The sequence below is a fragment of the Salvelinus namaycush genome, chromosome 12, assembly GCF_016432855.1.
Source record: "Salvelinus namaycush isolate Seneca chromosome 12, SaNama_1.0, whole genome shotgun sequence".
NCBI classification, from domain to species: domain Eukaryota; kingdom Metazoa; phylum Chordata; class Actinopteri; order Salmoniformes; family Salmonidae; genus Salvelinus; species Salvelinus namaycush.
The window spans coordinates 38,851,685-38,864,554 of NC_052318.1; the positions used below are offsets into that span (position 1 = coordinate 38,851,685).

General features: G+C 47.6%; 1 protein-coding gene across 2 annotated transcripts in view; it reads left to right on the forward strand.

The window, feature by feature from the left end:
- LOC120057208 (roundabout homolog 1-like) overlaps positions 1-11,681 on the forward strand; it is a 170,100-nt gene extending 158,419 nt beyond the window's left edge. The window contains exons 16-28 of one of the 2 annotated variants that reach the window (XM_039005715.1): positions 3-174; positions 1,020-1,217; positions 2,823-2,849; positions 3,863-3,905; positions 4,189-4,343; positions 6,200-6,547; positions 7,849-7,962; positions 8,055-8,433; positions 8,538-9,034; positions 9,149-9,298; positions 9,429-9,650; positions 9,793-10,007; positions 10,145-11,681. In XM_039005715.1, the coding sequence (XP_038861643.1) occupies positions 3-174; positions 1,020-1,217; positions 2,823-2,849; positions 3,863-3,905; positions 4,189-4,343; positions 6,200-6,547; positions 7,849-7,962; positions 8,055-8,433; positions 8,538-9,034; positions 9,149-9,298; positions 9,429-9,650; positions 9,793-10,007; positions 10,145-10,159 (2,535 nt within the window). In that variant the 3' untranslated portion in view covers positions 10,160-11,681. The remainder of the gene's footprint in view (positions 1-2; positions 175-1,019; positions 1,218-2,822; positions 2,850-3,862; positions 3,906-4,188; positions 4,344-6,199; positions 6,548-7,848; positions 7,963-8,054; positions 8,434-8,537; positions 9,035-9,148; positions 9,299-9,428; positions 9,651-9,792; positions 10,008-10,144) is intronic. The other variant, XM_039005716.1, reaches the window with a different exon arrangement.
- The last annotated feature ends 1,189 nt before the right edge of the window (positions 11,682-12,870 follow it).

The following is a 12,870-nucleotide window of genomic DNA, read 5'->3' on the forward strand; positions in this document are numbered from 1 at the left end:
AGATCTGGTGCCTGGGCAACGAGAGCCGTTACCACGTCAACCGGACAGTAGATGGCTCCACCTTCTCCGTGCTGATCCCCAGCCTTGCGCCAGGGATACGCTACAGCGTGGAGGTCGCCGCGAGCAACGGCGCCGGCCCTGGGGTCAAGAGCGATGTCACCTTCTTTCAACTTGGTGAGCTGGTCAACTGTAGTTAACACCTGACAGCCTCCCCTGAGTTTAGAGTTTCTAAAAATACATTTGATCTCAGAACCAGGAAGCGGAGAGGTGAGTTCACTGTTAATCCACTGTCTACTCCAGGTCAACACCGGTTCAGCCTGTCTAAGCTCTTTTCATTCGTAGCCATCGGATAGATGGTCTGTGTGATTTGCATACTGTGTCTCACCATGACCAATGTACACAGTACAGGGTGTCCATCTCGAGTCCCGACATGAACATGTCCCTGAGTCAGCTCACAATGCCTTTACTCAGGTATCATCATCATCAAAATAATGACCATTTAGCTGTGTCCTGCCTTAGCCTCAGTTTCACCATTCGTGACAAAAAGCACACACACCACAGGCATTTTCAACTCGATTTTCCACCTCCATCTTCTTAGCACATTCCAGATTTTTCGCATTGGTCCATATCAAGCGTTTAGAGTAACTTCATAGAGCCAATTCACGAGGATAATGTCACCTTGAGTCAAGTCTCAAACCTTGGCGTCCAGTTCACCTCTTGGCCTAGCACTCTAAAGAGGAGCAGAGAATGAGAACATTCTTCATGACAGATTATGTGCCCAGATGTATTTAGAGAACTCCTTTCTCCAGCTGTCTCTCCTGTCTCTCCTATCTTATCTATGTAATGTTGTTTTCCATCTCCGACTCCTGGCCTTCAGTTGAACTTGAATGTTTTGAAGGACTGATGTTTGTCCTTCAGGGTCCGCCTCACTTTCTTTCCCTGCCAATGTTCTATGATAGAATATGCTATGTACATGTTCTATGTCTCAATCTCCTCCTCGTCCTCCCCCTCTTCTCCAGACTCTACGGGTCAGATGATGGACAGTCCTGAGGACCAGGACACGCTGTCTCAGATCTCAGACGTGGTCAAGCAGCCGGCGTTCATCGCGGGCATCGGCGCCACCTGCTGGGTGGTCCTCATGGTGTTCAGTGTGTGGCTGTACCGTCACCGTAAAAAGAGGAGCGGCCTCAGCAGCAGCTACGCCGGTATACGCAAAGGTCTGTAGTGGATGTGGGTTTAGGTGTATATATCGGGGTGTTTGTGTGTGTATGGGTTACTGCGTGTGTGTGTATGGGTGACGGTGTGTATGGGTGACTGTGGTGTGTGTGTGTATGGGTGACTGTGTGTGTATGGGTGACTGTGTGTGTGACTGAGAACTTTGATGTCCGTGTCTTTGAAGGTGTTTACAGTATTATACTGCAGTCAGTAGAGTATCAATGGTGGATCACACCCAGCTAATATGTTGTTGTGGAGAGATTGGACAGTGAGAGTGATCAGGAGGGGTAGACAGAGGGAGGACATTAGGTTGGTGTTGTGGAGAGATTGGACAGTGAGAGTGATCAGGAGGGGTAGACAGAGGGAGGACATTAGGTTGGTGTTGTGGAGAGATTGGACAGGGAGAGTGATCAGGAGGGGTAGACAGAGGGAGGACATTAGGTTGGTGTTGTGGAGAGATTGGACAGTGAGAGTGATCAGGAGGGGTAGACAGAGGGAGGACATTAGGTTGGTGTTGTGGAGAGATTGGACAGGGAGAGTGATCAGGAGGGGTAGACAGAGGGAGGACATTAGGTTGGTGTTGTGGAGAGATTGGACAGGGAGAGTGATCAGGAGGGGTAGACAGAGGGAGGACATTAGGTTGGTGTTGTGGAGAGATTGGACAGGGAGAGTGATCAGGAGGGGTAGACAGAGGGAGGACATTAGGTTGGTGTTGTGGAGAGATTGGACAGGGAGAGTGATCAGGAGGGGTAGACAGAGGGAGGACATTAGGTTGGTGTTGTGGAGAGATTGGACAGTGAGAGTGATCAGGAGGGGTAGACAGAGGGAGGACATTAGGTTGGTGTTGTGGAGAGATTGGACAGGGAGAGTGATCAGGAGGGGTAGACAGAGGGAGGACATTAGGTTGGTGTTGTGGTTGTTTAGCTGAACGCTGGTAACCTGCGCTCACTGACACACAGGTTAGACACAGTCCTCTGTGTCACCATTGCATTTATTCACTTCAGTCACATTAAGGTGTGTTTTTCTCCAGTAGCCCATAGTGTGACTTGCCTCGTGTCAGCTGCTTTTATCCTCAAAGGAGGGAGCCTGATAACCACATCTCACCCATAAAAGGGGGTTGGTCTAATCTTCTCCCCTGACTCAAAGACCTCAAAGGGTAGTGACGATTAGACGCCTAGCTGGCACATCCCAGATTACGCTGACATTCAAACGGTGACATTTAAGGCTCATTTCCAGGCCACCGCCCGCCGCCCCTCTCCCTGGTGAGACACAGTTAGAGTAGGGACAGGCCTGTCAGCCAGGTATTATGACATGTGTTCTATCACTGTTATCGCCCTCGCTCTGCCCCATGTGACCTCCATTACCCACAAGGCCACTTGTTCCTGAGACCACCGCGGTGGTGATTGATGCGTGTGTGTGTGCGTACGCGTGCGTTTGAGTGTGCGTGTGCGCGCCAATATGTCTGCCGGTTTGAGTTTTTTTTCTCCACAGGCTTACGAAATGTATATTTTGCTATCAATAAATGACCCTTCTTCTCACTTTCTCTGCCATCTCTTTTTTCTCTCCTTCCCTCCCTCCTCTGTTTGGCCCTGGGTTTGTTCCTGCAGTTCCATCATTCACTTTCACTCCTACAGGTATGTATGACTGTATTCTGCTGTAAACATGTATTTGAGTGCTGAATGCACAGTTATTTACCCATGTGTGTACTGAACTTGAAGCCCCTATGATTCAGAGATGCCTCAAACACAGTTCTGTCTCTGTGTACTCTGTTTCTCGCAGCACTCAAGGCCAAGCTATTCCCATATACAAACAGCTAATGGACTTAGTGTATAAGTTAGGTGGCCTCACATCCATAAACCAATCTTTTGAAATCAAATCTTGCAGAGGGAGGTCAGTAAAGAGCTATGAAGTGATGTTCTGACATAATGTGAATCAGGTGACAGACAGCTCCTAAAGAGGGCATAAGCCCCTCCCTGTTCCACCCTCTTAGATCAGACATAGACAACCGACACACAGCAAGGGCAGATAGTGCTGCTGAGTCACTATGCTTTGTGACGAGAAGAGAGGCATAAATACAGTCCCATGTTCCCACTTGTCCTTCACATACTGACTGTACTGTAGCCGTAGGATAGTGTATCTAATCATGTGGTTGAGGTGACTCACCCTCCAGTGAAGAGGATGTGTCTGAATTGCAGGGGGATCGCTCACTGTGAAGTGTGACTCAGGGCCGAGATATCATGGTTAAAACTATCAGACTGATTTTGTTTATCTGCATGTACACCTCTCAATGCCAAGTGCCCCGTGTGTGGGTTACCTGTGTGTGTGGGTTACCTGTGTGTGTGGGTTACCTGTGTGTGTGGGTTACCTGTGTGTGTGTGTGTGTGTGTGTGTGTGTGTGTGTGTGTGTGTGTGTGTGTGTGTGTGTGTGTGTGTGTGTGTGTGTGTGTGTGTGTGTGTGTGTGTGTGTGTGTGTGTGTGTGTGTGTGTGTGTGTGTGTGTGTGTATCAGTTGTGAGTCAGACTGAAGAAAGGACAGCTGTATGAGTACAGAGTAACAGACAGGTCACACCAACCTGGAGTTCCTCTTTTATTTGTCATGCAGGTTTTTTTCTTGTGTTTCTCACATTTGTTCTCTTTGTTTGATTCAGTGGCCTATCAGAGAGGAGGAGAGTCTGTCTGCAGTGCTGGGAGGTAAGGTGCATCCCAATGTGTGGTTATATGTGGACACTTTACCAGATAGGCTTTTCTCACTGTCTATATAGCACTTATTATGGCGTTTGAGAAATGCAGGAGGGAAAGTTGTAGAAGCAACAACAGAGTATTCCCTACTCTAACCACCAGAGGGAGATCTCTCCCTGTCTAATAACTGACAAAGGACAGAAACTCCCATACCCATCCGTGACTGAACCCCTGTTGACTTGGAGTAAAGCATGTTCTGTATGATAATGGTTCTGGTTGTGTGGTTCTGGTTCAGACCTGGGCTGCTGAACATGGGGGAGAGTGTAAACCAGCCGTGGCTGGCAGACTCCTGGCCCAACGCATGTGCCAACCACAAAGACTGCAACATCAACTGCTGCAACAGTGGCAACGGCACCAGCGACAGCAACATGACCACCTACAGCCGCCCAGGTCAGTAACGTTACAGCTACAAACCTCTTCTGGTGATACTGGTCAGGTCCCAGTAGTGGAACATATGGTACAGTTGAAGTCGGAAGTTTACATACACCTTAGCCAAATACATTTAAACTTAGTTTTTCACAATTTAATCCATGTAAAAATTCCCTGTCTTAGGTCAGTTAGGATCACCACTTTATTTTAAGAATGTGAAATGTCAGAATAATAGTAGAGAGAATGATTTATTTCAGCTTTTATTTCTTTCATCACATTCTGAGTAGGTCAGAAGTTTACATACACTCAATCAGCATTTGGTAGCATTGCCTTTGAATTGTTTAACTTGGGTCAAACGTTTCAGGTAGCCTTCCACAAGCTTCCCACAATAAGTTGGGGGAATTTTGGCCCACTCCTCCGGACAGAGCTGGTGTAACTGAGTCAGGTTTGTGGGCCTCCTTGCTCGCACACGCTTTTTCAGTTCGGCCCACAAATTTTCTACGGGATTGAGGTCAGGGCTTTGTGATGGCCACTCTAATACTTGACTTTGTTGTCCTTAAGCCATTTTCCCACAACTTTGTAAGTATGCTTGGGGAAGACATACTTGTGACCAAGCTTTAACTTCCTGACTGCTGTCTTGAGATGTTGCTTTAATATATCCACATAATTTTCTCTCCTCATGATGCCATCTATTTTGTGAAGTGCACCAGTCCCTCCTGCAGCAAAGCACCCCCACAGCATGATGCTGCCACCCCCGTGCTTCACGGTTGGGATGGTGTTCTTCGGCTTGCAAGCGTTCCCCTTTTTCCTCCAAACATAACGATGGTCATTATGGCCAAACAGTTCTATTTTTGTTTCATCAGACCAGAGGACATTTCTCCAAAAAGTACGATCTTTGTCCCCATGTGCAGTTGCAAACCGTAGTCTGGCTTTTTTTGGCGGTTTTGGAGCAGTGGCTTCTACCTTGCTGTGCGGCCTTTCAGGTTATGTCGATATAGGACTCGTTTGACTGTGGATATAGATACTTTTGTACCTGTTTCCTCCAGCATCTTCAGAAGGTCCTTTGCTGTTGTTCTGGGATTGATTTGCACTTTCGCACCAAAGTACATTCATCTCTAGGAGACAGAACGCGTCTCCTTCCTGAGCGGTATGACGGCTGCATGGTCCCATGGCGTTTATACTTGTATACTATTGTTTGTACAGATGAACGTGGTACCTTCAGGCATTTGTAAATTGCTCCCAAGGATGAACCAGACTTGTGGAGGTCTACAAAATTTTTCTGAGGTCTTGTCTGATTTATTTGATTTTCCCATGATGTCAAGCAAAGAGGCACTGAGTTTGAAGGTAGGCCTTGAAATACATCCACAGGTACACCTCCAACTGACTCAAATTATGTCAATTAGCCTATCAGAAGCTTTTAAACTAATGACATCATTTTCTGGAATTTTCCAAGCTGGTTAAAGGCACAGTCAACTTAGTGTATGTAAACTTCTGACCCACTGAAATTGTGATACAGTAAATTATAAGTGAAATAATCTGTCTGTCAACAATTGTTGGAAAAATTACTTGTGTCATGCACAAAGTAGATGTCCTAACCGACTTGCCAAAACTATAGTTTGTTAACAAGAAATGTGTGGAGTGGGTGAAAAACGAGTTTTAATGACTCCAACCTGAGTGTATGTAAACTTCCGACTTCAACTGTATATAGTGATATAATGCAAATCAAATGAGCGATGGAAAAACAAACATGGCTTCAACATAAAACATGATAATTGATGGTGTTATGTATATGACTTGACTTCCTGAAGGGTTAATGAAGGTTTAATGAAGGGGTAAAGTTTTACTAGACCTAACCCCATGTGGTCTCCTCTCCATAGCCGACTGCATCGCCAACTATGGCAGCCAGCTGGAGAAGCAGCAGGGCGGTCTACAGGGGCCTGAGCAGGCTGTGTACAGCGACGTGGACCTCTCCAACAAACTTAACGAGCTCAAGACTTTCAACAACCCCAGCCTGTGCTACGTGGGCCCAGGGGGAGGGCCGCCCACCCCCTACGAGCCCACCCCCTATGCCACCACCCAGCTCATCCAGTCCAGCATCCTGAACAAGGCTGCAGCAGCTGGGGCCGGGGCCCCTGACATACGCTGTTGGAACCAGCCCCCCTCCCACCTGCAGAAAACACAGATGCAGTACAACATCATGGAGCAGAACAACAGGCTTAATAAAGGTGAGAGGATTGGAGACTTACAGTAGCAGTGGTGGGAGGGAGGGTATTTCGGGAAGTTAATACTTTTTTTTGTTTATTTGTTTTACTCTGTGTAGTCAACATCAGGGGCTTTTCAAGGAACTTTTTCATGGGGGGGGGGGGGGGGGGGAAATTGGGGACCAAGAACCATTCATGGAAAATCAACAAATTGTATCACAAATAGCGTTAAAAATTTGCTTAAACTACAATGTAGTATCTGCCCTAATCTATTCAAATAAAACCATTTGAAAATGAAGATAGGGAAAATATTCAAGTTGGATACATGTTCAGTGGGAACTGGATTTTATGAAAGTTAAAGCTCATTTACTGTATTTTTTATTTTATAAGCTCTAAAATGCTATTTGGAGAACAGCAAAAACAAACAGAAATATCTCCAGCCATTATCACCTCGGCTGCTGTAGCTTCATTCACCTCAGTCGATACGGGACATACCCACCATTCTACAAAAACATGACATACAGCAAATAGCTGCTACACACTAGCTCTGCCCAATTTCCTTTTCAAGTCAAGCAGCAGTTACGTAGCCATCTTCCACCTCTGCACTTCATCAACTGAGAGAGAAGTTGCGCTGTTCACTGCATCTGGACAATCTGCTCTCCATGGTCCTAAAGCCAACCCTTAATACCGCTAAACAGCCTGCCCACTGCCTCTGAGCAGTCTGGTCTTAAAGGTCCGAAAGCCAACCTCTAATACCGCTAAACAGCCTGCCCGCTGCCTCTGAGCTGTCTGCTCTCCATGGTCCTAAAGCCAACCCCTAATACCGCTAAACAGCCTGCCCGCTGCCTCTGAGCTGTCTGCTCTCCATGGTCCTAAAGCCAACCTCTAATACCGCTAAACAGCCTGCCCACTGCCTCTGAGCTGTCTGCTCTCCATAGCCCTAAAGCCAACCTCTAATACCGCTAAACAGCCTGCCCGCTGCCTCAGAGCTGTCTGCTCTCCATAGTCCTAAAGCCAGCCAGCCAAGCAAAGTCTTCGCGCCTGCACCAAAGCACATGCATGGTCCTAAAGCCAACCTCTAATACCGCTAAACAGCCTGCCCGCTGCCTCTGAGCTGTCTGGTCTTAAAGGTCCTAAAGCCAGCCCTGATACTGCTTGAATGCCAGAACAAACGCACCAACCTTTCCTCTCCAATCTGAGCCAGACTGACAGCGCTCTGACCCAATGAGAATGGGAGGGTGCCAACCCATGACCCCCCTCTATCAACGCCCCTGGTCAATATATCTGTTTAACTCTGTCTGTCTCTCTGTCGCTGCGGTCTTCAGACCACTATAGAGGAGATGGGCCCCTGCAAGGCATCGTCCCCTATAACCAGGCCCACGAACACAGCACAGGAGGCTCTCACCACAGCTCTGACAGGGGCAGCAGCAGTACCTCTGGTGAGACACTGAGCACACTGACTATAGCAATAGGACAGATAAGTATTTTGTTCTGCAGTATGTTCGAAAAGTGTTTTCTATTGTCTCTGCAGGGAGCCAAAGTCATAAGAAGGGAACTCGCACTCCCAAACTTCCCAAAACGAACACAGTGAACTGGAGTGAACCTCTGCCCCCTCCCCCTGCCAACCCCCCACCAAGCCGGAGCTGTGATGAGTATACCCTGCCCATGGAAAAAAGCTTTAACCCAGATGCCCCATGCCCAATGCTTACCTCACGGATGTACCTGCATCCGGATGAGATGGAGGAAGAGGAGGCGGAGGAGGGGATGGATAGGTGTCCCACCCCCCCTGTCAGAGGGGCAGCCTCTTCCCCTGCGGGTCTGTCCTACAGTCACCAGTCTACAGCCAGTCTCACCCCCTCCCCCCAGGGAGACCAGCACAACGGCCTACACAACGGAACAGACCACCACAGGTAACTATGAGCCCAACTCACACTGCATCTCACTCATCCCAGCTACAACCAACAACCATATATATTGGTCCATGCTTTGATCCTTTCCCCGTCTTCCTCCTTAGACAACACGCAGCCAGCCCACCTCCTCCCCCGCACCCCCTCTCCCCCCCACACACCTACGGCTACATCTCCAGCCCCCTGGCACTGGATACTGACGGCCAGGAGGAAGAGGAGGAGGATGAAGAAGAGGAAAGGGATGAGACGGATGCGGAGATGGCCCAGGGTCACTACCACCAGCACCAAAATAACCCCCAGCCCCACCAGAAACAGCCCCACCACCAGCACCACCCTCCCCCACGCAGGCTGCACCTCCGGGGGTTGGAGCAGACGCCGGCCTCCAGCACTGGGGACCTGGAGAGCTCTGTGACGGGCTCCATGATCAACGGCTGGGGCTCGGCCTCCGAGGAGGACAATGGCTCGTCAGGACGCTCCAGCGCTGTCAGCTCCTCAGACGGATCCTTCTTCACAGACGCAGACTTCGCCCAGGCTGTGGCCAACACTGGAGACTACACAGCAGGCCTACGCATGGCCAGGTTCCCAGAGGACACAGGGCCAGCAGGTGAGGAGGAGAGGGGAAAAATAAATTGGGTCAGGGGAAAATAGCAGCAGAAAAACCCTAGATATACCTTCTTATATAAACGTCCATGTACTGAATGTTTGTCTGTTCCCTCAGGGCGAAGGTGCCAGCGTCCCAGCAGCCCCCTGTCCACAGACAGCAACATGAGCTCTGCAGTGATGCAGAAGAGACCGCCCAAGAGGCACAAGCAGCACCAGGCCCAGGCTGGCCACCAAGGCCACCAGCAGAGGAATGACTTCACTGACGGTAAGGGACTGGACCTGAGACACGGGTCACTTCACGGAACGGCTCTCCCATTGACTTCTCTCAGCTGTACAGTACATATTCCTTGGTGAATAAAGTCTGAAGTTCCACTTCTGTGTTCTTCTCTCCTCAGACTCGTGTATGCCCTTGAAGTCTCCTAGTCACATGTCGCGGTGTGGCTATGAGGTGAGGGGGGCCACGCTCCCTAGGATTGGCTCTGGGGAGGGACGGGGCCGGAGAGGGAGTGCAGGGGGCCAGAGGACCAGAGAGGGCTCTGTGGAGAGACGGGAGGCGCAGGACAAGAACAGGACTCCACAGGGAGGCAAGGGGAGCAGCAAAGGTCGTCAACACCCAGGTACTTACTGCAATGTAGTATACTTCCCATATGGTTTGTGTATTGGAACAAAGACGTACAAATATGAGCATTATAACCTTTTGCTTTTATGTGGTTTCTACATGTCAAAATAAATCCCCTTGAATCTGTCTCTCTGTTCCAGGTTCTGAAGACATCCTCCCGTACAGCAGGCCCTCGTTCCCCTCGGTACAGGGCCAGAGCCAGGGCCAGGGCCAGGGCCAGAGCCAGGCTCAGAGCTCCTCCAGCTCCATGTCCTCCCGGGGCTCAGGGGGACGGAGGAGAGATGGGGCCCGCAGGAACCCCACAGACACACTGCCCAGCATCGCAGGCTTCCAGACCCAGGAAGAGGAACTAGAGGTGAGAACAAGATGCTCATAAAGTGTCAGTTTAATCGTTTCCGTTAGTTGAAATTCTGTGTCCAAAATCTAGTAAGTCTATGAGCTTCTTTTGATGGCCATTAATCGAGGGGTTGCATTATAAACTTGTGTCCACAGCTGCTGGAGAGCTGAGGATCATGGGAGGAGGACAGGAAACTGCCACAGTGCCCTCACAGGAAGGCTTGAATCTGACATCAGTGACTATTATGTAAATTACTTTTCTTATCATACAGAATAAGGGGAAAAAAACATAACAATACTTAATATTAGTTTTTCTTTTGACAATTTCTCATTTGATGCCATTTTGGAGGGGAAAAGAAAGTGTGAGAAAAAAAGTGCGATCACGTTTCAGTCTGTGCGCTCACTGGTACGAAGCACTATTAGATCATTGTTTACATGAGTTGTTGGTTGAGAACTGGCCTCTATGGTGAGCTAGTGACTAATATGAAAGTACATGCACATTAGATGACTGTTGTATACAGATACCTTGTCTTGGACCACCTTCTGTGGTGCCTCAGACTGGTCTTGGCATGTCTGTTGCGCCTGTTATATTACTGTAATTAATATTTGGACTTCACCATCCATCTTGTAAATTGTTCCGTCATTTTGCTGCCACAAAATTGCTACAATGGGATTTTTACATTTGTTTTTAATGTATTTTTGTAATGCACTGTTATTGTTTTGTTATTGATGTTGGTCTTGTCAATGTGCGTTATTTGTTCTACTTTGGTTTCAAAAGCACAATCACTTAACTTTATTTTAAACCATTGTTATCGATGACGTTCCGTCTTAAAAGAGGAACAATGATAAAAAATAATGTTGTTGATCGTTTTCTGTATACGATTGGACGAGTGTTATGTGTGTTAATATTCTGTTTCTGTTGGGATTGGGATGGAAACGAGACTCCCCTGTCTAGCTTAGGTTTAATTGAAACCAGAGTGATCATTTGGACTGAAGGGTACACTGCCCAAAGCGGTGACCACATTTATCCATTTATTATGACACAAACTACTGTGTTGGTCGGATTATACCCTCATGTCTACAAATGCACTTATGAGGAAGTGAGAGAGACCGCAGACAACCTGAGGGACACATTGTACCAATAGAGAAGGGTGAGGAAGCCCCATTTCTCTTAGTAATAGTCTCCTTTCCAGATAAGTTAAGGGTGGAAATGTTGACGGATCCATCCTGGAAAATGGACTTCTCCGTGCCTGGTGATGGGTAGCATTTTGTCCATGAGCAAGCAACACACAGTGACACATCCACCATTGTTTCCCAGCAAGACAGGGTTGAAGGAAGTGAAATGAATACTGACCCGAAAGAAGGACTAAAGAAGAAGACTTGAAAATCCTGCAGCTTGGAGATGGAACAGCATGTTGTTGTTGGGTTTACGTTCTTTATGGCTACATCTAGGCCCAGCTTTGAGTCCATTTCTTTACTTCCTACACATGTACAAAACGTGTGAAACGATGTTCACTGAGGGCACCTGACATTTGTTTGGAGTTTGCCATGTTATAAAGAATTACACTACTATGTTCATGATGTCAGCCATGGCATTTCATTTCATTACTGAGTATGTTAAAAACGGGATGAAAAAAAAAACATTGTCATTTTACCACATTATTTATTATTAAAATGTCTTCAAATGCCACTGTACCGTTTGAGATCTCTTCTTATTTTGGGCTGTTCTGTTTTGGTTCACTTGTTAGGTTGAACCCTTATTCCTCTAGCATTTCTCCAGTCAATAGAGCCTAACACAAGGTTGAAGTAAAGAAGGAAGTTGGGAGATGGAGAGGAAGAGGGAGAGCCACCCAAAAGCCTGTTCTTTATGGGAATGTGATGAGACACGCTGTTTAATTAACCTCACTCATGAACCCTCGTGGTTAATTAACAGAGCAGCTGTGTGCTGTCAAAAGGAAAGAGACGCTCTGGAGCCTAGCACAGGTGTGGCTCTCGGTGAGTGTGTCACGTGTGTGTGTGTGTGTGTGTGTGTGTGTAGTGGGGGATGGATGGCATTCAAAACTACAGCTACAAGCGGCAGCCAACATCCTTTCTTTGTCCTCCTCTGAGAACAAGATTGTGATGGAGAGAAATAAGCTGTCAATCAGCTACCCACATACAGACCCCTCCAGAAAGAGTATAACATCTTCCTATTGTTTAACTGTAAGTACATCTCTGCATAATCAGCGAGAGCAGAGCAGGAGACACATGCTGAGCTGCTGGAAGTCCTATCACTGATGAAACTACACAATTGCATTCAAATATAGATGGGACAGATTGCTGTTATAGCAGAAGCTTCTTTCGCCATCCGAGTGGAATGAACAGTGTCCCGGCAGCTGTACAGGGCTGTCTGTAAAGACTAGCTACCGATACATTGATGTCCATAGCTCTAGTCACCACAGTGCCAATTCCGTACCGTAAGGGGTCAACACGATGTAGCCTCCGCTGCTGCGTCTTGCCCACTCTAATTCTCTGTGGTTCACCAGTAGGACCTGCTGATGGAGTCAAACTCATGCATTTCCATCCTTCTTGCACTCTCCATTAATTAGGTCATCATCTATATTTCCTCTGTACCATTCAGTTGTCTGTGGGATGACTCCGATTTACTGCTAAAGTGTCTGAGGAGAGACCTTATGACAGTCAGGAGTTAGTTATTTTGCCTAATCTGGTGGCCTCCACTTCAATTCAATTTTATCCAGATATACAGTATTACAGTAACTGAGTTTAAGGGTTAAAATCGAACATTTATTTAACTAGGCAAGTCAGTTAAGAACAAATTCTTATTTACAATGACAGTGGGTTAACTGCCTTGTTCAGGGGCAGAACGACAGATTTCTACCTTG